Below are 27,109 nucleotides of genomic sequence, written 5' to 3' on the forward strand. Positions count from 1 at the left end.
TTCATCAACTACATTTGACAATAACAAGACTATGACCATTAAAAAAGAAAAATAAATATACGTGTGAACAAAAACTATATCGAAAATATATCTTGATACATTCATCAAATAATAAAAATGAAACTATAATGTTCACATCCAATCAGAACTAAGCTTTTTTTTTTTAAAGGTATCCAATCAAAAGTTGTTGCTTGAGATATATATATATATATTTTTTTTTTTTAAAGCATGCACTCTTATGCTTTATATTTTAGTCATTGATATATGTATATATATATATATATATATATATAACAGATTTATTCAACTAAAATGTAATTTAAGATGAAAATTTTCTGTCAAAATCAACACTGTAGAAACACTGTGGACATTTTAATTTTTTTTATTGATTTTTAAAAATTTATTTTTAAGGTGTATTTCTTAATCTAGATCTGGTGCCACCTTGTGGTCACCTTGTCATGTGATTTGTCTTTGTTTGTTGCCAAGGTAACTGAATAAGACCTTCATGATGCTGCTTGTTATGAACACTGTTTCCCTGGGCTATTAAGAAATTGTCTCCTTGACAGAAGACAAGATATAGTGCAGTGGAGTCTTTTACAGCCTCTATTAAATTAAAGCTGTGGATTAAAATGGATGGTTTGTCCTTTGTACGGACGTATACTGAGTATACAATGTATGTTAAAGAAGAATCACATCCATGCTGTTGTTTCCCTTCTGCCTGATGCTGTTATCTGACAGTGGAGGTTACATACTGTATGATGCAATATATTCTATTCAAGCCACCTCAAGGCAGTTCACAGCATTGACTACTTCTCTCATTTTGTTTGTTTACTGCTCTCCCATTTATGTCATACATCACTTGATGTGAATCTGGACTTTGTTGAAGCTGAACATACAGTAATATTGAGCATTTTCAGCCTTTCAACAAATGTGCTAGATTAATCAAAATCATTGAATATTAAATGTATTAACTTCAAATTGTAACAACCTTAGTAAATGGTGTGAAAATATGTGTATATATATAAGATGCATGAACAAATCAGTTTGTGAAATGTTATTATTATATGTTTAATTAATAATTTGTATCATCAGTTGTCGTCCCCTAAAATATTTTTTTTTACTGTTGAAAATGTTATTGTTAATACAATCTTATCTGATAGAATTAAAACAACTCTCACATTTTCAATGGATTCTTGTTTTATGCTAAAACACATTCACCTTCTGCATGAAGTTGAATTGAAAACAGCATGAATGTAAAGCTTCATAAACTAAAGAAAATGACAGGACACCAACGTAGTTCATGTCCAGTAATGAAGAATTTATCAATTTATTCATATTCTGTATGGATGAAAAATCTATAGGATTTCATTCAGATTACAGGAAATTTACAGGAAGCCTTTCTCAGCTTTGCTTAATAAGCACATGCACACAAACACTAATAGCTTACATTTACATTAACACACAATTTGGACTGAGCAGTGTGCTAAAAAATAAAAAATAAAAATACACACACATATATATATATATATATATTGTTTTTTTTTTTAGAAGAAAAAAAACCCAAACACAACTCCACCCACTCTCTCCAAATTTCTGAAAACTGTTGCAAATCTCATCTTTACAGTGAATAAGCAGCGTGTGTTCTCATTGGGTGAGTGTGGACAAATAAAGAGCTGATGCTATCACTGCCTATCTTATTCTCTGACCACATCATCATCATCATCATCATCTTCAGCTTCAGCAGCAGCAGAACTGCAAGATGGTAGCAGCGCACTCTTCCTCACATTCCTCGGAATCTGCAGAGTGGATTATTTCTCTGGATAAAAGGTACATTTATTTATCCAATGTCGCAGCTGCCTTAATGTCTTACTGCAATATGTTTTTAGATTTGCACCAGAAGGAGTTCTGCGTATAACTGCTTTTAAACAGCATTTTAAGAGTATTAAACTCCCCACTTAGATTACTCCAATCAGGAAAAGAGCTATGCAATTTAAAGTGAAACTGTAATTCTATGAGAGTAACAGGAACAGTGTTGTATGTTTTATCAACAAACAGATTAAAGGTTTTAATTTGTTAATTATGTAAATTATTGTTAATTACATTTATAGGACAGAGGAGTATTAAAGGTGGTGGAAATACAATGAATTACCAGAAGTAAAAGGTAATCTCTCTTTAAAGACTGAGGAACTCAATTTCTGTGAGGTCAGGTGAGGAATTAGTGATGATTCTAATTTACAAAATAGATTTTTATTTTTTTTTATGGCTGGGGTCAGGATTGTGTACAAATTTTATCCTGTACAGGTTCCAAGGGGTCGGCTGGTGGTTAGGTCAGGTTCCTCCACAATGAACACAAACATCCATGTCTTTAAGGATGTCTGTTTACCGGATAAAAAGGATCTATCTGCAGTAACGTGTTATTGGCACGTTGTGAGAAGGTTGCAGCTAAGTGGATAAAAAAGCAATCAGCTGAGTTTGTCCTGCCCCTAATACCTGACCCTCACATCAATTCATAGATTAAAGTTTGTGCAGGTTTGCTGATGTAAGAAAATAACAAATTACCCAGTCACTCTTTGATATAAGTAGTCATCTGAGTTTTTTTTTTGTTTTTTTTTTTTAGCTTATCAGTTTTACTTTCACCTATTGTTTAATGTGGCTTTGTAACATATCAGGTGTGAATTTAAAAATGATGGGAAGACATTCTTGCCTGTTTGTTGTTTTATATGCTTGGATACTATTTTTCCAGGATATATAGGCTTTTTAGATTCTAATCACAATTATGAAGGTCTATGAATCACTGCTTCTTAATTAATGTCCGTAAATGAGCCAGAAGCACATAAAATATTTCTAATTCTAGGCCTTGAGGAGAAAAAGAAACGTAATGACACACTGAGCCAAGCACACAGAGACGAGCATATTTTGCACTTGAAATAGCTTTAGCACAGGAAACCGCTCAGATTTAAGTGGTTCACTTAGAGACACAGGATGACACAGTGTTGATGGAAAAGGTGCATCAGAAAGACAAAGTCCAAAGTCCACAGGCTGTAAATGGCAAAGTGACGGAGTGTGCCCAGTAATATCCTCCAGAGGGTAATTTATTCCATTAAATAAAATCAATGTTTAACTTTTATCATCCAGTAAAATCTTCTGTTTGCTTTTCGAGGATAACTTTTCCTTTGGTTCCATTAATCAGTTGTTTTCAATAGTCAATTGTAAGAAATATGAGAAAACACATTTATGAGGTTATCTGTGTTTGCTATGTACAATCTTTAACAAGCACTTCCTTTTTAATTGTTTTTCTTTTCCTTTTATGCCATGGGAGATTTTCCAAAAAGGTTTGAGATTTCAGGCTCCCACACATCTCACGCTGTCTTTGGCCTTGTTTTTCTAGCAACTCGTTTATGCAACATAAATTTAGTTTGGAGAGCAAAGACAGAAACACTCCCACATATTTGGCATGCCTCCAATAATTAACATAGGTTTACATGTTTATACAGTAGGCATAAAAATACAATTTTGTTGGATTAGCCAAATCTATAATTGGCATTGAAACATACACAAAGCAAGTGAGTCATATAAAGAGCTAAACAAGCACGTAAACTGTGCTGCTGCATCTGAAATTCCGATGTTTAAAAAAAATAAATAAATAGAATTGTCTTATTTGTTTTATATATTTTCTATTTGATGTACACATATTACAGTAGACCTTTTAGCAAGTGCTCAGCATGTGAAAATGTACGAGTTCTTTCAAAATTTGAATAGGTTCCTCGAAATAAAGCGCTAACATACACAAAGATATTAGAAGCATATTTTTAAGGACAAAAATATCCAAAATGCATGTCAACAACCACAAAACTCTAAATCTCCCATTAGTGTTACTCAGATTTGATTAAAATGTAAAGTTTGAACTACTCTTTTATATATATATATATATATATATATATATATATATATATATATATATGAAGAAAATAAAAAAAATCAATGTATATATATATATAAATTGATTTTCTTTTCTAGATAAATTCTAGAGAATCTGAGACGTCATGACTTCAGGCAAACAGCATCATAAGAAACATAATTGATTCATATTCACTCTAATGAGAATAGCAGATTGTAGACTGCCTTCACTAAAGTGGAGTAACTTCAACAACTGCTGAAATACAACTTTAGTATTGTTGGATAATCAAAAACCAATTAAATGAAATGACATTGCAACAATATATCTTTGAACTGATTGAACACAGTTTACAAGGCACACTCTTGGTATATGAACATTGGGATGGTTCCCTGAACACATACTATGTAGGTCATTGCACACATGGGCATAGCAAAGAGCAAACTCTTCTACTAACAGCGCACTACTAGGACCTCTTCCCCTTTTTTGTTTTGTCTTATCCTTCCTAATCTCTTTAGCTTTTCTTCTGTCCTCACTGAGGTGTAGCACTGCCCTGTCTGAATATGACATCCTACCTCAGGGGGGGCTGGTGATAACCACAATTATGCACTATAATTAATCTTTGCAAGAAAAAACCTGCACATATGTTGTAAAAAGGTTACATTACGACATACGTAATGTCAACCAATGCAGACAAGGGAGGGGATGAACACACTGTATTGATGTGTGATGCACGAGTTGGAAACACCAGTTTTGCTAGATAGGTTTTACTCTTCATTCTTTTTCATTTTCAAAGGTTTTATAATATTTCTAGCATTTAGCCTGTTTGGAAGTAAGAAACTGTTCTGAAATAGTCTTTGGTTTGTTCTATCATATTCTGACCTGAGACCCAATGTGTTTAAGCTTCTGCTTGGAATGATACATGGACTCTTCATTTATTTAGGTAATGGTTGGTTATGTGAATTGTTAATGTGAAAATACATCATATTTTGGTGTTCTTTTCATTTCCTTCAGACCAGCAGACCGCTCTGGAGAAGATGTAGACATAATCCTGGCACGTCTGAAAAAAGTGAAAGCCTTCGAGAGATTTCAACCCAGTTTGCTGCAGCAGATTTGCTTGTGTGGGTTCTATGAGTGCTTGGAAAAAGGCATCACCTGTGGGTCAGAGCACAAATATAAATAGATAAAGAATACTTCTTTCCCGGACTATAGAGTTTGTTTTGTTTTTTCAGTGTTTCGTCAAGGAGACATGGGCACCAGCTGGTATGCTGTGCTCTCTGGTTCTTTGGATGTTAAAGTGTCTGAAACATCACGTTATCAGGTAGGAAAAATGTTGCCCAGAATATCACTTGTTAATCTGTTTTTACTTAGAAATCCATCTTTTGTTGACTTTATTGTTCAGCTGATGGGATGCATTATACTGTACATTTCCACCAGCATCGTTCTGTCTTCCATAATATAAAAGGAATTCTATCAGTGAAATGAAATAAATCACAGAGAAATATTCATGCAAAACTCAGGTATAGAAGAATTGATTAGTAAAAGGATATTCTTATTAAAATGAGATACAATGCTGACTATTTGTTAATTATGCATCTTCCTGCACCTCCACATGGTGTTCTATTAATAATTGAAGTAATTTTTTGTGGATTGGAGAATAACTTAGATGGTTGCCTCGAGCACTCAGTGAAAATATCTCTAATATTCGTATCTATCACACATGTGCAACTGGGGGCACAGGGACCACATGCGGCCCACGGAATAGTATATTGTGTGCCCCCCAAAGTAAATGAAAAAAATGACTTTAAAACACATACAACTACAGAAAAATATACAAAATGACTACAAAGATATACAAAACGGCAACAAAAATACCAAAAATGACAACACATTATGCAAAAGGGCTACAAAAATTACACAAAATAACAATAAATATCCCAAAAATGACTCAAAAACACACACAATGAGGAATGATTTACAAAACAATGACAAAAAGACACAAGATGACTCCAAAAATACAGAAAATGACAAAAACGACAAAAAAAGAATGAAAATTAATCCAAAACACAAAAGATGACAACACCACACAAAAATGACAGTAAAATATACAAAAAAATTACTCGATTTTGCAAAATGGCAACAAAATTACACAAAATTACTTGGAAAAACCAACAAAAATACTACAAACACACAAATAAGAAATAATGTACAAAATACTCACAAAAATTACTCAAAAATACACAAATTGACAAATAAATCCCCACATAATGACTAAAACCCCATTAAACAAAGCCCTTTTTTTCATTCATGTCAGCCTGACAAGAATTTTGACAATATGGCCCTCGATTCAATCACATTTTTGTATCCCCCACTTTTGGTATGTGGATGTTGTCTCTAAATATATTAAATTGCACATGTTTAACATCATTCTCAGGATGCTGTCACCATATGCACTCTGGGGACTGGTAGAGCGTTTGGAGAGTCGATCCTTGATAACACTCCTCGACATGCCACCATTGTCACACGTGAATTCAGTGAGCTGCTTCGCATTGAGCAGAAGGCCTTCAGGTCTCTGTGGGAGGTAAATACTTTATCCAATGCTGTGTGAAAGGCTTTGTTGCACTTTGTGATAGATTGTGTTGCTCTCTATGGGAGGATGCAGTTTGTCGTGCATGCAATCATTCATGCATGTTGTTATGTTTACTAGAGCAGTGGTGGTTTCATTGCCATAATAATAAGGTTGACTACAGGGAGATAGAAGAGACAACGGTTTACACAGTCTGACCACTAGATGGAAGTGCAGCACCAACTGTGTTCAGAATGTGCTTTTTTTACTGATGCGCATTACAGGCACCAGTTCAGCAGATTGACTGAAAAATATGCATTATTTTTAAAAATATGACAAACAATTTCATTTCAAGGTGAATTTTTTTCACACCAACATTTACTTCAACATTAATACACTGCTAAGTTATAATGTCAGAGCTCAGCATAGCCAATAAAGCTGAGAAATGTGTTATATCTGTGATAGATTGTAGGGTGGGACGGACGTGACACTGAATTCACGATACGATACGATGGACGATAATGGGCTTGCGATAGCGATACAATATATTTGGAAAGGAATAAAAGAACAAAAATGTCTTCATTTGACTTTAATCCATACTTACATATCTGGGTACAACCTTTTCAACTCAAACTTATTTATTTTAACGATAGCTACCTGAATATTTTTTTGCTATTTGTACTTCTGAGAACAGACTAAAGAGATCCAGTTGAAGAAAGGATTTTGAAAAAATTGAGTTTTTTTTTTAACAATTTGAGATTAAAAATGTCTTCCATCATGTGATCAAAGCATGGAGAAAATGGAAGCGCTGCTAACAATTTGGAGTTTCATTAAATTTGTGTATTATTTTTGAGATATCTAGCAGAGATTAGTTTAATTTGCACATAAATTCATGGTTTCTCTGACTTTTCTTTTGGGGGCTAAATTGGATGCTCTAAAGGGCCAGATTTGGCCCCCGGGCCTTAAGTTTGACACGTGTGTTGGATGATTTGTCAGTGACTTACTTGTTTGTGTACATACTGGTGTCCTCTCTCTTCTCTCCCCTCTGGACTGCGATGGTTTCCTGTCCATTTCCTTTGAGACCACAGGGCATCAGTGGGTTAAATGATAGGCTCTGAGTCTGTGTCGTGACCAGCAGCACAGTCACGATAGTTTTCCTCTTTCTACTGAGCATCAGGTGCAGATACTACTTCAACTCTTACCCTGAAGCGCTCCTCACTGAGGTTTGTGTGAGACATGATTTTACAGCTGCTCTCTGTGGAGCTCAATCCTATCTTCTTAGAGCTCTGTGAAGTTGTTTAATGTGACAAATACACAATACGAAGTGACTGTTTGGATTTGGATAGTGGGGGAAATCTTTAACTGGTATTTAAAAGCTGGCTTTGAGTTTTGCTGCTTTTTTCTCTCTTTTTTTTTTTTTTTTAAAGGATCAGCTCTGTTCCTGATTGGAGGCTCAGTTTGAATGTTTTTATTGTATTCACATTCAAACATGTTAGTAGTTTCCTTCTTGATATTTTGCACTCAAAGGAAATCCATAATTGACAGCATCAGCATAAACTGCACACATTTTCTTTGGCCACTTGTGCTTAGTTCACTGTTTTTTTTTTTTTTTTAACTCCAATGCCCTCCAGTCAACCTTGCTGTTTAATAAATTTTTCATCTACTTCAGTGTTTTACTACTTACTACTAGTTAGTGTAAAATCCATTTCTTAAAGCATTCATCCTCACTTGAGGGATTACTTGTTCAACTGCCAATGTGGCACAAGTGCTGCCTTAGTAGATAAGGTTATGGAGATATTTCTGTATGAATAATGTGTGTTTGTAGCTTTTAAAGCTTAAATGGTCAGAAAAATAACTACGGTAACCACTGTCACTCTTGGAGCTCTCCAAGGACTGACAGAAACATGATTGAACTCATGAATTCATGATAGTTTTTTAAATTCCTTGCTACCTGTGCCAATTATTTATTGAATATTTATAAGCATGTTTTCAATTTCCAATCTTTTTTTTAATACTAAAGTGTTCAATATCAAGTAGAGCTGGGCAAATTTGCCTAAAAAAAAAAGAAATCTGATTTTTTTTAAAGAAAAATTTGAGTTTCAATTTGATTTTTTTTTTCAAATTTTTTTTTTCAATGTACTTAAAAATGACTGCAGACATCAGATATTTTGTCAAAAGTGCAACTTTATTGCTGTGATTGTCCTCAAGAGTTAAAATGCATAGAACAATCTACAATTTCAAACTTTAACCCAGGTTTAAGCAAAAGTGCAACAACAACTTCACAGTAGCTTAAATTTTATAACATATAACATTACAATTAAAAAAATGATACATCACAGCATCACAGCGTAGTGCGAATAAACTCTACTCAAAGGGTAAACAAAGAGGGGGCTGGCTCACATTGCGCTACGGTAACCCACAAGGACGGAAAGCAAAACTGTGGTGGGGAAAAAAATGTTCTTTTTTTTTTTTTTTTTTTTAACTCAAATTTGCAAAATAAAAATATATTTTATCTACCAATTTGATAAATCGATTAAATCGATTTTTTTTTGCCTTATATGCTACTTGTTTGCTCACCTTAGATATTCTAAAATACTATTTTCCCACTAATTGAATGTGATGTGTACCTACATTCGCCTGCTTGATGGAAATCTTAATGCATTTTGGCACATGAACACTTGCCCGTGTATGTAAGTTTGTTTATCAGAGCAGACATAAGCCAATCTCAGCATCCATGCGGCCATATCTGTTCATACATATGACAAATGGTAACTAGCACATGTTATGTGGCACACGGTTTTAGTAAAGCTAGCGCCTCCAGCTGAAGTTATTTTGCATGGGTGTCTGTATGTTTGCATCCTTTTCATTGACTGTAGTTCAGAATATGTGAGAGGGAGATTAAAAGATCACTCTCATCTGTCCATAGAAGCTGCCTGTTAGGCAGCGAGCAAAGAGAGCTGATAAACAGGAAGTGGCAGGGATGTAACATGCCCTCTAGTGTCTAAGGACTGGGTGGAGGTGGGGGTTGGGGTTCGTAACAGGGGCCACGTGCATCCTCCGGTGGCTCAACATCCAAGCGTCATGACACATTTAGGGTCAGAGTGCGCAGTGGTTGTGTGCAAGAAATGAGAACTGTGATTGTACCAGAAACAAGATATTCTTCTTATGCTGCTTATATAGTGGTTACATCATTAAGGGCCAGGAACTTGCAATACACAGCAGGGCTCCTAAGTGATGCACGATGATTCTGTTAGGAGCAACACTTAAGAAGTCATAGAACAGACCGGGGCAACTGTTGGCCTGGGAGCCACATGTGGCTCCCAGGCCAATTCTACGTTTAATGTGATGTCCCAATGGATGCACAAATAAGCATCATCTGTGCAACATCAGAAATTAAAAAGTGCCATATTTGTTTTTATTATGTTGTCTCCAACAACAGCACATATGTGTTTCTCCATATCTGTGGAAAAAAACAATACCCATGATGTTGACTGATATTACATTTTATGGCTAATATTGGCCGATAATATTGCTGGACTGATAAAATCGCCCATTTCTACTTTTAAAAATTATCGTTATATTTTTGATCACATTATATTAGTGCAGTTGTTCAGGCTTAATCGGTTGGGCTTTAATGTGTAACTGATGTATTACCTTTTTTGCTGCTCAGAGGTTCTGCCACTTTTGAATCCATGTTTGTTTTCAGATTTGAGATTTGAACAACTTTATTTATTACATTCAATTTCAGAAATCCTTTTCTTATTTATCAGTGGTTTTACAGTCCTTATGTTGCTAATTAAAGTTCCTTATCATATTTTAATAGTGTTTTGCTTCTTTGTGTTGAATCATATTTTGAGTATTAGAAGAATTTTTGTTCATATAGAGTATATATCCTGTGTATATCAATGTTATCGGGTGATATATTGATCGATAGCCGACCGGGCTCTAGGGATAACTTACTGACCTGTTTGTGAAGTGAAAACAGGGAGGGAGGGAGAGAGAGAGGGAGAGAGAGGTTGAGTAATCACTTGGTAGCTGCTGTTGAAGAGGTCAGCAGCTGAGCTGACTACTGTGCTCTGAGAGCAGGAGACTCGTCACCATCATGTTGGACTAAATCCAAAAACTACTGCGAATCTGGGATTTTACATCTTTTGTTCTGTAGCATCACCTGGATTCGGAGGAGGTTGAAGATTTTTCACGTTTCTACATTTTCAAGCTCGTTCCTTTGGCTGCCATTCACATGTTTAGGTAATTTATTTAAAGCAAACTTTTTATAAATGAATATGATGGCATTTGTATAAGAAGCGTTAACTTTTTTGATTAGATTTTTTGTATCATTGTTTTCACCGATGATTAGACTTTTCATGCATGAACTCACATTTCATAAAAAGATGAAGGCATCCTCTTGTATTTTCCTATATCAGCCGCTGTATGTGTTAATACACTATCAAGTGTAATATACAATTAATATACTGCAGAAGTCTTTGGCTGAAAAAATGCCATCCTCTCTGATTTGTTTCTCTGAGTGACCTGAAGTGTTACTATGAAGATGTGTTGATTATGTAATGTGCCGAGCATGATTCAAAATAGTACCCGAGTGCATTCATGCTCAGTGACGCTCACAATGCACACAATTTATCTCAGCACAAGAGACGTAACACACAGAGATGGTTAGAAGCTTCACAGAGAAGAAAACAACAAACAGTCTGTGGGACTTAAAGTATAGGCTTTACATACTGGGGGCATCAGATGACTATGGGCAGCTACAGAGCAAATGTTATCTGATTGGTGGGAGGTTTTTCACTGTGTAATGTGCTCTGCTAACATACATTTTAATTTTGAGTGTTTTATCAATTTCTGCTATTTTTTCTTATTATTCAAGTTCATTTGTGATCTGATTTATTGCTCCAATGGTCATCTGGAATCAAACAATGAGGCGATCACATGAATCATCTGGTTTGGTTAAGTTTAGAAACAGTTTGACATTTTGGGAAGCTCAGCTTTTTTTTTTGATTTCTTGTGAAACAGATAACATTCTGACTTTTAGCTGACATGGAGATGGTCAATTAGAGTTATCAAGAGCTCATCATCATTAAAAATCATATCTTTGATTTTTTTTTTTGTTTTTTTGTTTTTAATACCAGTGTATTAACTAAAGTGATCTCACAGAGGACCATGCTTTTGGGAACGCAGCTTAAAGAATGAAGTGTGTTGTGTGTCATTAGGGTCACAGGGATCATTACTGATAAAATCACAGCTGAGTGCTTTTTACACACCTGACAATGGTTTTAATCCTCTTCTGAAGCAACACTCCCACCCTGCAAACATCCTTCAGCTCCTTAGGGAGCGCAGCTTTATTGGTTGAAAGGACTTGAGTCTGTTTGTTCATGTGCTTACCAGTTAATATGTTTCATCCTAATGCTAAATCCTTTAAGTGTCAACACAAATTAGTGTAACTGCACCATAGTGACTAATGACTTCATTGCTTTTGCATTGATGTGCAGTGAATAATTAGGATTATTCTCTTGTTTGGACACAGAGCTGATTTAAAGTAAAAAAAAAAAAAAAAAAAAAGAACAATCCATGTTTGGCGATGACTCATTTAATTCCCTAAAGTTGCAGAGACATCCCTAAATGCTTTTCTTATCGAGGGAAAAGACTAAATGCCCCTTAAGAGTCTGGGATGGTCAGACTTCAGAGGCTAGAACTGATTTTGTAGCTTGAGTTTGGTGCCGCGGAGGCGGGGGGTGGGTGGGGGTAACTGCTCTGGGGTTCTTAATTTCATTCAGTCTCCCCTGATCAGACAATAGGACAGTAGACACACTAAGTGGTCCTCAATCAGCTTTTCATTGACCTGGAGCAGTTGCTACAGTGCATAATCACTTTTGTTAATCTCTATTTAAAAGTCAGCCATTCTCTTGGTAGATTTTAACAAGAAGATACACATTAGAAAGAGACCTGCATTATCAAAGTGTGTGTGTTTGTGTTTATTTTTGTTTGTGTGTGTGTGTGTTTGTGCGTGTTTTTGGTAGTTTTAGCACTGAGCTTTGAGTTTGAATCAAAGCATCATAAAGGTCACTGAGGTGTCAAAACAAAAACAATGCAATCATTAAAAACCAAAACAAAAAAAAAACCTCGCAGGAGCTGGATTGATTTTTGTTTTTTAAAGGTTTGCCTCTCTGGCAAGTTAATGTGAACACAAACAAAATGTGCTATGCATTTTGCATTTTGCTCAGAATTCTATGAAAATCAACAATAGAGCATAATGATGGAATGAATGAGTGATAACACACATTTTAAATAAACTATCTTTGTAATAAGTGGTGAAACATTTAGTCTTTCCTGAATAGATTTATTTCTATAGTTTTTATCATTTCCAGTTATCTCCCGCCTGGTGTGGGATCCAGACTGACTCTTGTATTTTCACTTCATGTCCTTATCAAAATCATTTTCATCATCATTATTATGATTCATTTTGTGATACATCATTTTTAACCAAACATACACATTTTGATATCCCCATATTTCTAATGCTTTTATTTATTAGTTTTACACTCTGTAGTGCCATCTCGTACCCCATTTTAGAAACGCTGAGATAGATGAGTGGGTGGATGGTCGATGAATCGCAAGATGGATAAAGTATGGATGGATTGAATGATTATGGATGGATAACTGGAATGATAAATGATGGATGATGCATAAATGGTTAGATTGATTATGGAATGATAGATGGGGATGGATGGATGTATGGATGTTTGGATGGGTGCTGTACCCCTGCTTCTTGAATCCAAAACCTTCCTCTTACTGTAGGTCCTTTCTGTGCACATGCACACACTCAACACTGTGCTGTCACTCATTGTAAATGTCAATTCATTAGCAAATGATAAATTACTGATAACTTGACAATAACCGAAAACTCAAATACATTTACAGTAGTTTCAAAAGGAAACATAGCTTCTACTTCTACATTCATTTGGGAATATTAAAAAAACAAACAAAAACAAAGAAACTTCACAGTTTATCTGTGTTCAGAAATTCAAAGCCAATATTCTGTGTGTATATGTTGAGTTTTAAACACATTTAGATGTTTTTATGGGATCCTACACTGGAGCTGTGGGGTGTAAGGCAGCATTTTCTTATAGCCTGTTTGAAACAGCATCGTGGATAAAAAAAAAAAAAAAAAAAGACCATGACATTATGACATTTGCATGTGTGCTTCGGTGTTGATGATGTTTAGGATTCTTATGATGTAATATGTGTTCTAGCAGAGTGGTGTATGCGGCAGCCGGAGTGGAATTGGCATTGCTCTGTTTGTATTCCGGCTCTCAGGATTAGAGATTACATAGTAAACAGGGAAACACGCGACACAAAAAGCCCACGACATGGACAAAGAGTGAAATGAAACACTAAACATTTTCATTATCTCATTGATTTAATATCTTCAAGTTAATTTAATACTGACAGGTCAAATTACATATACGAGTGAGCTGTACTGAGGTTGAACTAAAGCTGCCAGTGTTGTAACTCTGAGGATGTAAAGTTAACACTTAAAAGAGTTTATATCAGTCCAGTGGACACATATAGGCTAAATACCCTCAGATTTAAAACAATACTGACAGTTTTCCATTCTAATTATATTCTCAGTGTGAGCTAATATGCATGAAAGCATCTAATTAGATAATAAACACACTTATTTGTGTGTACAGGGTGCAGCAACATAAGAAACGGCAGCACACGAGTTATTCTGCAGATGAAAGAGGTCGGAAGCTGATCATTTATGCATTTGAAATATTAGTTTGTAAATTTTAAAGAATTTAAAAGCAATTTTCATCTCCAGTGTTTTGAATCTGTCCTCGCACAAATCTCTGACTTTCATCCTCGGGATTACTATAATATCCTCCTCCATCGCTTCTTCTGGGATATCTTTTCTCTTCTCCATCACTGTGTGATCTGCAGGTCATATTTAAAAAATACCTCTAAGAGTTTTTGTGTGTTTCTGGTTGTAATAATTAAAACAATATTAAAGAAAATGTGGAGAAAGGCTTTACAAAAACATCAAAGGAAGAAGGTGGGAGCAGATATGTCACATGGCTGAAAATGGCTTCTCCCCATTGGTTGTATTTTAAGGTATAAAATTGTTTAGAAAAATACTGTTTTTCACGTTTTTAGTTTTTCATTTGATTGCAATTACATAAAACACTATGTTGTAAGCTTTAAGCTTTTGAAGAACTCTGTAACTGCTTTATCTGCAAATGTCTTCCTCTGTCTTCAGCCCTTCTACAATATTGATAGTTTGCACTTGTAAAAAACTATCTACACTCATGATAATGGGAAATAATACAAATTGCCTTTTGAATAAATATGACGTAATCTTGCAAGTTTTTGCCCAGAATGTTAACGTTTTACTGGAGTTTTTCTGTGGGCTTGATGCAAAACATTTGTGGCTTCGAGTGACTTTTAGTGAAAAGTAATCACTTTGGAGATCAGTTAACTTGCCCTTAAGTGGCATCATTAGGTCAGAAGTTCACAATGCTTTATGATTATTGCCTTGTTAAACTAATGCATCAGTTTGAGCTGCAGCTCATGTAATGTCATGAATAGTCAATGCTAGCGCTTTCTAAGTTTATTTTATTATTTGCTTTGATGACCACATTACTGAACTGTTTCTGTCACTTTAGTTTAAAATAATGCTGAGGCTATGTTTGATTTGCTTTTGTGCTTTTTGTGTGTGTCATTTATTTCTGTAGCAATATCATCACTGCATGGCTGGACTCCTCGCGCCCCCGTACGGAGTGATGGAAAGCAGTTGTAGTGCTGACAGTAAGTAATCTTTGATTTCACAACAATTTTGACATTATTTTCTTACTCTCCACGTAAGGCAGACAATGGGATTTAAAACCTCAAGCAAGTTTTTCCAATTTATTAATATCATCACATACCGTTTTCTCACACCTACTTTTATGTCTCTTTATGTAACAAATCCGAAGCACCGTACTTTTATGACTTTTTAAAAAAAAATTCTCCTACAAAATGTGCATTAGTTTCACCGTATAAGCTTTTGTCAACCTAACTCTTACTGTTTCAGATTTTTTTTTTCTTGCACAACACAACACAATAGATTGCGATATGCTTCTTTGCATTTGTGGCAAGTTAACTAAATATTGACTCAGCTTTGCTCAACCAGAGCTCTTTTAACCTGCTTCACAATCATTTGTTAAAAAATGGATGCACTGCAGTGCTGAGTTACTAAAAAAAGCAGTGCAGGGTCTGGTTGTCTTCTACACACTGCCTCTGTAGGTGAGGCCCTACTTTTCTTTGGATCATTTTACCAAAGAATAAAACATGAAAAAATGCAGTTGTGAGTATGACTGGTTAAAAACAACAACAAACATGCAGCTGTGCAATGGGGAGAAAACCTGAGGCTGCATGTGCTGCTCATACAGATAAATGCTTTTGGGATTTCAAGTTTGCACTTAATGCATGAATACAAGAAGACAGCATAAATTGGTCAGCAACAGACAGGGTTGGGGGTCAATTACATTTTTCAGTTTCAATTACGTTTTCAATTACCCATGTTCAATTACAATTAAATTACGATTACAGCGACAAGCATTTTTTCCAATTCCAATTAAATTCCAATTGTTTTGTTTTCTTCAGAAATTCAGTTTCAATTATGTTCTCGATTACTAAAGTTCAATTACAATTAATCACAATTACTGAGCCTGAAATAAATAACCTAATAAAAGTTAACCTTCCTCTTGCGTTAGTTTGCTATTAGCATCTCTTATGATAATGGGTCCTAATTCTGCTGTAAAATATACTAAAAACAAATATGTATTATCTCATTTCTATTGGTTTCCTTGTTAGGCTTCCTAATCAATGAAAATATAGGTTTTAATATTTTTGGTGTGGGCGTCTGAACCTATTTTGTATCAGTATACCCCTCGATTTAAATTTTTTAAATGGTTAATTGTGAGGAAGCTTGATATGAAACATATTTTAGTAATTGTTAACTACATATGTGCAGAACTTGTAACATGGTTCCCCAGTTTTGCGTTGAATTATAATTGACAATTTTTTATAGAATATTCATGGTAATTACAAATATTACAAATACAAAGTCAATTACCTGAACTTAATTACATTTTAATTCCGATTACGACAGCAACAGATTTTAAAAAAGTACAATTATAATTACAATTTAACCATAATTGTAATTAATTATCAATTACGCATTTATAATTGACCCCAACCCTGGCATCAGAATCAGGTACTGTACTGTTTAAACAGCTGATTTGTTAGTCTAAGTCAAACAAGTTAAAAATGTTGTAAACAGTTACAATCAAAGGGTTTCACATCACTTTAATGTGAAGAGAATAGTGCTTTTAAAATCACTTTTTCTTTTAGTTGAATCATGGATTGATAACATGCACATATTTGTTGCAAGATTTGCGTTGATGGGGATTACAAGGGAAAGAGAATTGGGGGGTGTGGGAATTAAAATGATAGCATAACGTGAGGTTAGTATTGTGCATTTTGTGCAGTGGGGTGTAATCTACTGTGTCAGCGTAGTGACATATGTAGAGATAAAGACGGTGAAACATCACACTGCTCAAATACAATGAATGCGACTGTGAACAGAAGTGCTTACACATGTTATGGAGCTATTTGTTGGAATCCAAGGAATCTTTAATTATGTCCCAACAAGAGCTTTCCCAAAGTCCCAGGCATGGCATGCCTGTGTGTCCACTACCAACACACACCATCTTTGTGTAAGAACCACTATTGAGAACCATTGCACTGTCCTGGACCTACAAGACTAGCCAGGCAGGCTGAGGAAAATATTTAAAGCACTATAGTTTTTTCCTGATTTGCATTTAACATTGCATTTCATATCCAATCTCTTCACTACATATTTATTGTTGTGACTGATTTATTTTTAATTTATTCTTTAATTTTCCTTTGTTTCTCCTGCTACATCATGATCTTCTATTCAAATGTCATCCAGACTGACATACTGTATAAATACATGAAGACATGGCATATCTATGCATGTCAGTCATAGAAAATTATTAGATCTACACCTTGTATTCAAACATTTTTTTTTATTTCTAGTATGTTATTGGTATTACACGATGTTTATTCCATGTTTGTCACATTAAAGGTAATACAGCTGTAGAACATGCTGGAAAGACTGCAAAACAACCAGGGATTACCAAGAAACCAGTTAACTGTAATGGCTGATTTTATTACTCTGAATGTATTGCCACAAGCAGACTGTTAGGTTTTGTGTCCCAGTTTTTTCATGCATGGAATGGATTGTGTATTTAGTTCGGTAATATTGGTGGTCGTGGAGGCAAATCCAGGAATAGCTGAGTTTTCCCCTGCAGATAGAGCAGTGCCCGAGAAGCCATGACTGATTATGCGATTTATCCTGAAGGAGAGCAGCGCAATGCATCCTTAAAGCTCTTTAACGAATCCTTTGTGCAATGAAGATGCAGGACTGAATGTCACACAGGATAAAATCACTGCTTTGATGGCTTAGGCTTTCTGGAAACACTATCCTCCAGCTCATTGACAACGGCCAGGATCTGTTTCTTTGGTCATTGTTTGTAATTGTTACTTTACACTGTAGTGCTTCAGAATCATTTAAACCAGGAGTCACCAACCTTTATGAAACCGTGAGCTACTCCAAAGTGACATAACAATCCGAAGGGCTACCTTTTTGATGAACACAGAAATACTACTACAATTTCCCAGTTTCACTTATATTGGGAGGGAAAGATAATAAAGGAAGACTTTGCATCAACTTAAAAAGTTAGGAAATACTTAAGTTTCAACATGCAATAATTTATTTCTCCTAATTCCTGTTCCTATTTTACAATCCACTAGCTACTCTTTTGGGAACCGAAACACGATCTTACATTTATGTAAGATTTTATAAAACTCCACCTCCTTTTTTATTTTAATTAATTTTTTTAGGAAACCCATCACAATCTAAACAACAAATCTGCAGCATCTTTGATGGAATAATTTCTGCGATACTTGAACACATTTGTGTCATTGCTTCAGTGAAATTAAATATTAAAAGATGGTTAGTTAATTAAAAAAACAAAATAGCTCACCAGGTCCTAAAGTATTTCACTCTACTAAGGCTCTGACTACATCTATCATCTGAATTTATCTTTGTGAGCTTGAAGCATGGTAAGTCAGATTTTAGAAGGCGTTAACTGGTGACTAATGCTGCTGTTAGAACAGGCTTGAGGGCACCATGTGGGCTACCTGGGGCCCACGGGCCCCGTGTTGGTGACCCCTGATTCAAACCTATGTATTTATAAGTGGTAGGCAAGTTTTTACTTCTTCATATGTTTAACTTTTCACCTAAACTGTAGCTCATGTTCTATCCATTCTGTGTTTTTGCTCTGAATACATAATGTCATATTAAATGTGCTTTAATATTTTATATCAAGATATATATATATATAATTTTTTTTTTTTTTTTTTTTAAATGGGTGATGCACTACGTCAGACATAGGAAACTTGTATCTCTGTGTTGACAACAATGTCACTGTCTAATCTAAGGACCATATTATTAAATAATGGCCAATCCAAACAATAAGGCATTTCCTTGTGCAAATTAGCTCAGTGACATAGAGGACGTTCCATCATGAAGTAGTTGTGGATTAATTATGTGTTTAACTTAGTGATTTATTGACTAATCATTGCAGCTGTAGAATTCCGAGATGAACTTTTAAACAATATGTACCGAAGAGTTGTCTTTTACTAATTAACTGAGTGAGATAGCTAGCATCTTCTCACTTGCCAGAGATTGTGAGCTCAAGCCGTAAATTTCCCATGAGAATGCTACTTTTTTCATTTTCCTACCTTCTATCACTTGAACCACGGGTGGCTGTGGCTTCTTCTTCTGATCATCTTCTGATCCAGAGATTGTGGGTTTGATCCCAAGGCTATACCTGTCTATGTGTTGAAGTGTCCTTTAAGTAGCTCCAAAGCGTCTACTAGCCCATTCCATGACAGGTCTGTAAAGCGCTTTTTAACTACTACTAATCAGGTCCACTAAAAATTGCCTGGCCCTGACCACTTGCTGAGTAGCAGTTATAATTGTTGTATTGGTGTGAATTTCTACATTTTTGTTCTCATTTTGTGTGATATAGTTTTGTGCATTTTTCTCTCAATTTGTATATTTTTCAAGTCATTTTTTTAATTTTTTTGTTATTTTGTATGAGTTTGTTGTAATATTTTACGAGTTTATTAGTTTTTGTGCTTTTGTTCTTATTTTGTGTATTTTTTGTTTAATGTTGCTGTATTCCATTCAAATGTCATCATTTTCTTTTAGGAAAAAAAACCTTTTTGATAATCATCAGTTGATACTTCAAATAAAAAATAAATGAAAACTTTAGATAGACAGTGAAAGTATTACTTTAAATAGCTTAATGATGTGTAGATTAACTCCTTCATGTTAAATTACCTTTTTTCAATCCCAGGAATCATTTTTTTGGTGGGGTTTGTTTTCGGGGCTGCACAAAATTAGATCAAGGCCTTCTTGTGGCCTGCGGCCCTCCTGTTGCCATGTCTGCTCTATATGCTTAATCTGATTTTCTAAATTATTGAATGAATGTAAAATGTTCTTTTTCCTCCACTAGAGATGGCGGACAAAGAGAATATAAGAAACAATTCATATGTTTCTATCACCAAACACCAAAATAAGGTAATTTCCTTTCCACTGAAACCCATAAATGATATCTTCAGAACTTTAGCATGTGTCGTGAAAGATAAAACAGTGAGCAGTTGTTGGGGTTGAGACAATGCTGGCTCCTGAGCTTTGTTCCTCGTCTCAGAGGAAATTGAAATGTTGGACCTGAAGTCATTTGTTGCCTGACATTATGTAGCCCAACTCAGCAGTTGAAAATAGGCTGGGATTGTGAAGGTTGTTTAAAAGTTCTTCTAATTATAAACAAGGTGTTCAGAGCCCTTCCTGTCCCGCCTTTCTGCTGCTGTCGTTTCCTGACTGCAGATCTGATAACATGACATTACAGCTGATTTATAGTCTTTTGTCATGTAAAACAAAAACAAATCATGATTCCAGTTTACCTTCCAGTTATGTAACAAACCAGTGCAGATTCAACGCATTTAACTCAACATACGCACATGAATAATTACCACGACGGCTTGGCTTCTTTAGTGACTGAGTGCTGTTCTTTCTTATGAATAAATAAATAAGGAGGCTTTAAAGCCTTGACATACATGCACAACTTGCACTATTTTCTGCTGCAGCGTATAGAAAGCATTTTAAACACTTCATGGCCTTACAGCATGAGGAGCACAGTCTACACTGTTCTTATACAGCTGAACAGCCAGGATGCAGGTCACTGACTGAAAAGCAACAGAGGAAGATGAGCGTTCATTCAAAGGACATACTGTGTGCTTGCAATCATGTAGGATCAGTGATCATTAACTTTGTTTATTCTTGTCATTCTGTGGAGAAAACCTTCTTTCTTTTAATTTACGATTTCAGCTTCTCTCCTGTTCTTTTTGTTTTCCATCTTATTTTTACAGAAGTCGGTCATTGAAAGCCCAACCAAACACTGTTCCAAATCAGTTTTCCAGGTAGTAAACACAATCACACTCTGTGTACAATTGATCAATCAATACCTGTTAATGGCTCAGGTGCCCATCGGACTCTGTTCTTCTGTGATTTGATGTCCATTCTCTTGTGCAGATTCCTTCAGAGAGGATCCTTAGCGCCGGAAAGATCCTCAGAAATGCCATCCTGAGCGGAGCGCCTCACTTGATCAGAGACAGGAAGTATCATCTAAAAACGTACAGGTGGGAGGGTTTATTCCAGTGTGTTTTACTAAAATTATTAGTCTGTGTGTCAAAAATGTAAGTGGATTGTAAAACTAACTAAAACCCTGTATTTAATGCATTATTTTTAAGTGGTACTAAAAACAAAGATATTTTAACACATACAAAAAGTCATTTTGTAATGAAAACAGTATTGATTTTTCTATGTAATTTTTTAATTTTATGTATATTTGTCACTGAGTAATATGTAAATCTTGTTTTTCACTTGCTCAGATATGACCACAATGTTTTTGGTCCAGAAAATGGTACAAATACATCCCTCTAACTTGTTATTTACCTCAGCCAAGGTTATATTTTCACGGGTGTTTATTTGTTTTTTTGTATGATTTTCTGTAGGATTACGTCAAATGTACTTTACGGAATTTTAACCAAAGATAGACCTTATGCCATGGAGGATTCCATTACATTTTTGAGGGGATCTGGATCAATATTCTAATTCTGGATCATTTTCAAAAATCAGAACATCCCTATCTCTCATCATTGACAAAGTTTACAAAACTCATATCTTGGTTTGTAATTGACTGATCTTTATGAAATTTGACTTCGTTATGTTGGGTTGGTTCCTCAGTTACCCCACCGAGTTCCGTCCGGATTGGATTTTATCTTCATCTTTCGATCTTTTTATTTATTAATGGGGATATACATTTTGTACAAGTTTTTAAAGTGTGACCAATCATACCATGAACAGGATCACTGATGTAGAAAACTGTCAATATCTGGCAAAGAGGATTTTTGGTGCTGGGCAGAGGTTTGCGCTCTGAGTGCTTTTCTTTGTGTATGTCTAAATCTTTTTCATTTGTTCAGATATTACCAGTTATTCAGGTTTTAGGTTCAGCAAATGTTACAAATACCTCAATCTAGGTTTTTTTCATAGCTGTGTTGATATTGGCTGAACCTTTTATGATCTTTTAAGGCCTGTTAAGGAGTTAATGTGGACTGTGATCTAATCTGCGTTGCTGTGTTTTACAGGCAGTGTTGTGTGGGGACAGAATTGGTTGACTGGCAAATGCAGCAGAGCTCCTGTGTCCACTCTCGTATTCAGGCGGTGGGCATGTGGCAGGCGCTGCTAGAAGAGGGTGTCCTCAACCATGGTGAGACTCTGTGATGTCTACCTGTGTGTGTATGTGTATGTAAAATATGTTTATTCCATTGTGCATGTGCTGTCTGACTTGGGACGCAGTCGACCAAGAGCTGAGCTTTCAGGATAAGTATGTTTTCTATCGCTTCCTGGAGGACGAGCTTGAAGATGCTCCTGTTCTCAGTGAGGAGGAGTGCAAGGAGAGCATGGAGGAGCTTCCGGACACTTTGCTTTTCCTCTCACAAATCGGACCTGATGCCCATCTGAGGATGATTCTGAGAAAACAGTAGGCATTACAAACTGCAATCCCCCAAACAATTTAAGCTGGAGTGAACCAGTCACCATTTCTGTTTTCCAGTCCATCTGAAAGAACAGCAGATGATTTGGAGATCATTAATGAAGAGTTGCTCCACATAAAGGCCCTCTCTCATCTCTCCACCACTGTGAGTTAATACTCCATTTAAAGAAAATTATTACCATTGCTGATAAATGTTCTTTTATTTTATTACAGTATTACACCTATTTAAAGTGTGTAAAACGTTTTTTCTTTTGTTTAAAACTCACTGTTCAACTTTGGAGTTCCGTAACCTATGCCTGAAAAAAAAAGCTTATGATAGCAGTACTTTTTATTTTTATATACTACATTTATTCCTAAGAACGTTAGGGATATGAAGATGATTATGTTTCATTCTCCTCAGATGAGGAGGAGGACTTAGATGGCTCATGAATCCCTATGCAATTTCATAGTCTGCCTACAGCCAGAATCACCTATGTAGAAAAAGAGTGTTACATTATTTTTTTTATTAATTCTGCTGAAGGCATTTAGGGGCATTTATGTTGCTCAAAGGCAGAAACAAAGTTTGACACTATGGTTGATAATCTCATGTATCACTAGGTATAGGAACTAAATCACACACAAAGTTCAGTTAGATTTGGAAACACCCATCTAAGTTTAAAGATTCCAAATGTGGAATAAAATTTGAGTATTTTAGTAAGTGCACAACTTTAGGCTAATCAGCACAGAGGAAATTGTTGTAATACTTGCAACAACATCACTCAGAGAGCACAAACCTCTGCCAAGCACCAAATATCCTCTTTGCCAGATATTCAGTTATATCTGGATCAGTGACCCTGTTAATAGTACCATGATCATTCACACTTTAAAGTAAAAATAAAATCTATCTTAATTAATAATGTACAGTAGGTACAATTGTATATGGGCACCCCCATTTTATCTATTTGCAATCGAGATCTCATGTGGATTAAACTCAGTGGGATAATTAGAGAACAAACCTGACATAACTGAGCCAAATTTCATCAAAAATTATGAACCGAGATATTAATTTGTTCAATTTCACCAATGATATTTGAAACTGATCCAGAATCAGTATATTAATCCGTATCCCCTCCAAAATGTTATGGAATCTTCCATGGCTTAAGGTCTATCTGTAGTTAACATTTTGTTGTTTTGTAGGTACTTTTGATGTAATCCTGCTAACAGACAAACAAACTAACAAAATAAATAAACGCCAGTGAAAATACGACCTCTTTGGCGTAGGCAACAATGCTGATGTGTCAATGTGATTGTCTTTGTGCAGGTAAAGAGAGAACTAGCTGGAGTGCTGATTTTTGAGTCCCATGAGAAGGCTGGAACTGTGTGTAAGTGATGAACAGATGGACCTTTTGTCACATTTGAATGACAGCTGACCTTTACGCATTAATTCAGCTCATGTTTAAAATAACCTTTTTCTTACACAATCACTAGAAATCCAACAAATCTAAGATAACAGTCTGCAGGCGATTTGTTTGTTTCTACTTCCTGTCAGTGTTCAATCAGGGGGAGGAGGGCACATCCTGGTACATCGTTCTAAAGGGCTCAGTAAACGTTGTCATCTATGGAAAGGTAAGTTGACCTCCAGAAATAGATGAGAAATGTTAACTCTGATTAAAACCATTGACTGAAAACTGGATTCACTGTAAACCTACAAAGGGCGTGGTTTGCACTCTCCATGAAGGAGATGACTTTGGGAAACTGGCTCTTGTTAACGACGCCCCACGTGCTGCCTCTATTGTCCTGCGAGAGGATAACTGTCATTTCCTGAGAGTCGACAAGGAGGATTTTAACAGGATTCTAAGGGTGAGGTTGTATTTTTGTTCTTTTTTTTCCTTTTTGTAGTTTTTTCAATATTTATGAGCAACATTGTCACCCCCTGTTGGTGCAACTTCAGCAATACAGTTCTAAAAAGTAATAGTTTATCCACTGTCAGGAGCCCTTTCTAAAATATATATATATACTGTAACTGCAATATAGATATTGTGCTTTAAACATCTCACTAAGTTGACAGCAGAGGTATAAAGAGTACTGATATATCCTACAAGTACAAGTACTGTTACTTTATTGAAATTGTACTCAAGTACAAGTACAAGTAAGTCACACAGAATATTCAAGTACATGTAAAAAGTAGCTATTTAAATAGTACTCAGAGTAGAAGTTACTATGGTTACTTTCACCCCCCTGTGTTTATTTTTGGTAATACATCTTGCCACGTTTCTCTTGCATACAGTAAACATCTCATGTATAACTTTAAAAAGGAAGAGACCAAATCTTGCACAATTGGAACTTTTTTTCTTCTGCAAAGGCATCTGTATAAAATAAAAGGTTTGGCAAAATGTAGAATTATTTTTTGAATAAAATAACACCAATGAATTAAATTCAAAATTAAAAAATAATTCTTAAGCTCTAAGTATAGCTATATGTATGAACTCTAAAACTGGGAAAATTACCAGCATTCAATGCCGTTTTGGTGCACTGCATTACGTTTAATCTGATTGGTCGGCTATGATGTGATGCATTTGATTGTTGTCTCGTCATTTAATTTATTTGTAGTTTCACAATGTCTGTTGATCATTTTAAAACAAAAAATAATAATTTACTCATTAATGGTTGGGTGTAGAAATGTAATGAATTACCTTAATTCTTTTAAAACGTACTTATGGTAAGTACAACCAAAATTACTGATTTAGAAATACACTCAAAAAAATACAAGTACCCATAAAAGCAACAAAATTACAGTAACGTGAGTACTTATAATCCGTTACTTTCACCTCTTGTTAACAGTTCTCAAAAATAATTACAGCAGTTTATGAATGAGTGAAATCTCTTTATTCATTGAACTGTTTGGTTTTTGTGCGTTCTTTTACACCAAGGACGTGGAGGCCAACACTGTCCGACTGAAGGAACATGGTCAGGATGTTCTGGTTTTGGAAAAAAGTCTCAGCAGCACTCGTCCATCATCTGAACAGGGATCGTCCGCCTCCCACTACAAGTAGGAGTTCCCACTTCTGATTATTGTAGAAAAGACAAATCATTCAAATCATACAAATTGGCTTTCTGCCTTTTGTGTTTTTGATAAAATGTTACCGCCAATAGTCAGTTTAATTCCAAGCTGTGAATAGCTTAATGTTAAATCCCTCATTCACACCTGTATTAGGCATTATCACAACAAACCAGTTTTCCTTTAAAAGACGGAGTAAACAGGTTGCCTCAAATATGTGAGGAAGTTTTACAGTTGGAGGAATAATAACCCCTGCATCCCTGTTGCAACACTGAGAGATATATTAATTGTAATGATGTTCTTCAAGTGGGAAAAGAGGGCCAGGCACGTCACAATTACACATTCAGAGCTGCCCTTTAATCAACTCCCCTCCTCACATATACAAGTGTCAAAACTTGAGCTCTTCTCATGAGTGCGGACACACCCAGAGACGCTGCTACTGTTGGATCTTCCACTTGTCATGTTGTTATCACCTAATGAAAACTACTGAAGCTGATTTATGTTGCTTTTTCACAAGGAACATGCTCATATTTTGTTTTATTTCCCCGTGCTTTCTCTATGGCACTCGCCGTGACCCACCTTCATCTTCAACCAACCAAGAATGTTGATTGTAAATAGGATTGTTATCAAATGAGGCAATCACAGAGACAAGTAACACTAATCATTGGAGGGCTAAAGCAGTTTCATTAAGCATTAGGTGTTTCTTGATTAGAGAAGGGTCTGTTTTATTCTGTGTTGCTGTAGGTACAAGATAATGTCGGGGACGCCGGAGAAGATTTTGGAGCACCTACTTGAAATGATGCGCATGGATTCTCATTTCACAGAGTCAGGTAGTGCCTGGCATGACATATACTCCATACAGGGTTCCCGCGGATTCCTATAAGTCTTAAAATGTATTAAATTTATGAATCTCAAAATAAGACCTTAATTGTCATTAAATGTCTTGAATCAGTGTTTCAAAAGTCTTGAATTGTAACACATAATAAGTATGACTTTGGGATTGTAATTTAGTCTCACATTTCAAAATAAATGGTAACATTCATACATAATTTACCGCAACATTGTGCAATCATGACAACGGAACCAACTACAAAGCAGACATGGGGAAATGTACAAAATTCAAAATTGCCTGTCCAAAAAATATTGTTTCTTAATGGTTTTAATTTTTTGTATTTTGGTTGTTGTTTGATAGATTTCTGTAGTCATCTTGTGAGTTTTTTGTCTCTTTTTTTTGTATATTTTACTGTCATTTTGTGTAATTGTGTGTGTTTAATTTGGGGGCCGCCAGTTACATGTCTGCACTAAAATTTACCCTAACCCTATGTAGTAGATGTGATGTTTTTCCCCCA

The 27,109-nt window shown here is 35.4% G+C and overlaps 1 protein-coding gene across 2 annotated transcripts in view; it reads left to right on the plus strand.

Moving 5' to 3' along the window:
- The first annotated feature begins 1,759 nt into the window (after nt 1–1,759).
- The window catches only part of rapgef4a (Rap guanine nucleotide exchange factor 4a), a 33,967-nt gene continuing 8,617 nt past the window's right edge, over nt 1,760–27,109 (plus strand). Inside the window, exons 1-16 of one of the 2 annotated variants that reach the window (XM_028436684.1) lie at nt 1,760–1,827; nt 4,910–5,052; nt 5,128–5,216; nt 6,330–6,476; nt 15,209–15,281; nt 20,126–20,190; nt 21,039–21,089; nt 21,202–21,308; nt 22,317–22,438; nt 22,528–22,711; nt 22,784–22,868; nt 24,024–24,084; nt 24,252–24,328; nt 24,416–24,562; nt 25,633–25,751; nt 26,505–26,590. In XM_028436684.1, coding sequence (XP_028292485.1) covers nt 1,760–1,827; nt 4,910–5,052; nt 5,128–5,216; nt 6,330–6,476; nt 15,209–15,281; nt 20,126–20,190; nt 21,039–21,089; nt 21,202–21,308; nt 22,317–22,438; nt 22,528–22,711; nt 22,784–22,868; nt 24,024–24,084; nt 24,252–24,328; nt 24,416–24,562; nt 25,633–25,751; nt 26,505–26,590 — 1,624 coding nt within the window. Of the gene's footprint in view, nt 1,828–4,909; nt 5,053–5,127; nt 5,217–6,329; nt 6,477–10,503; nt 10,710–15,208; nt 15,282–20,125; nt 20,191–21,038; nt 21,090–21,201; nt 21,309–22,316; nt 22,439–22,527; nt 22,712–22,783; nt 22,869–24,023; nt 24,085–24,251; nt 24,329–24,415; nt 24,563–25,632; nt 25,752–26,504; nt 26,591–27,109 lie in introns of those variants that run through there. The other variant, XM_028436685.1, reaches the window with a different exon arrangement.

The sequence above is a fragment of the Gouania willdenowi genome, chromosome 21, assembly GCF_900634775.1.
Source record: "Gouania willdenowi chromosome 21, fGouWil2.1, whole genome shotgun sequence".
NCBI classification, from domain to species: domain Eukaryota; kingdom Metazoa; phylum Chordata; class Actinopteri; order Blenniiformes; family Gobiesocidae; genus Gouania; species Gouania willdenowi.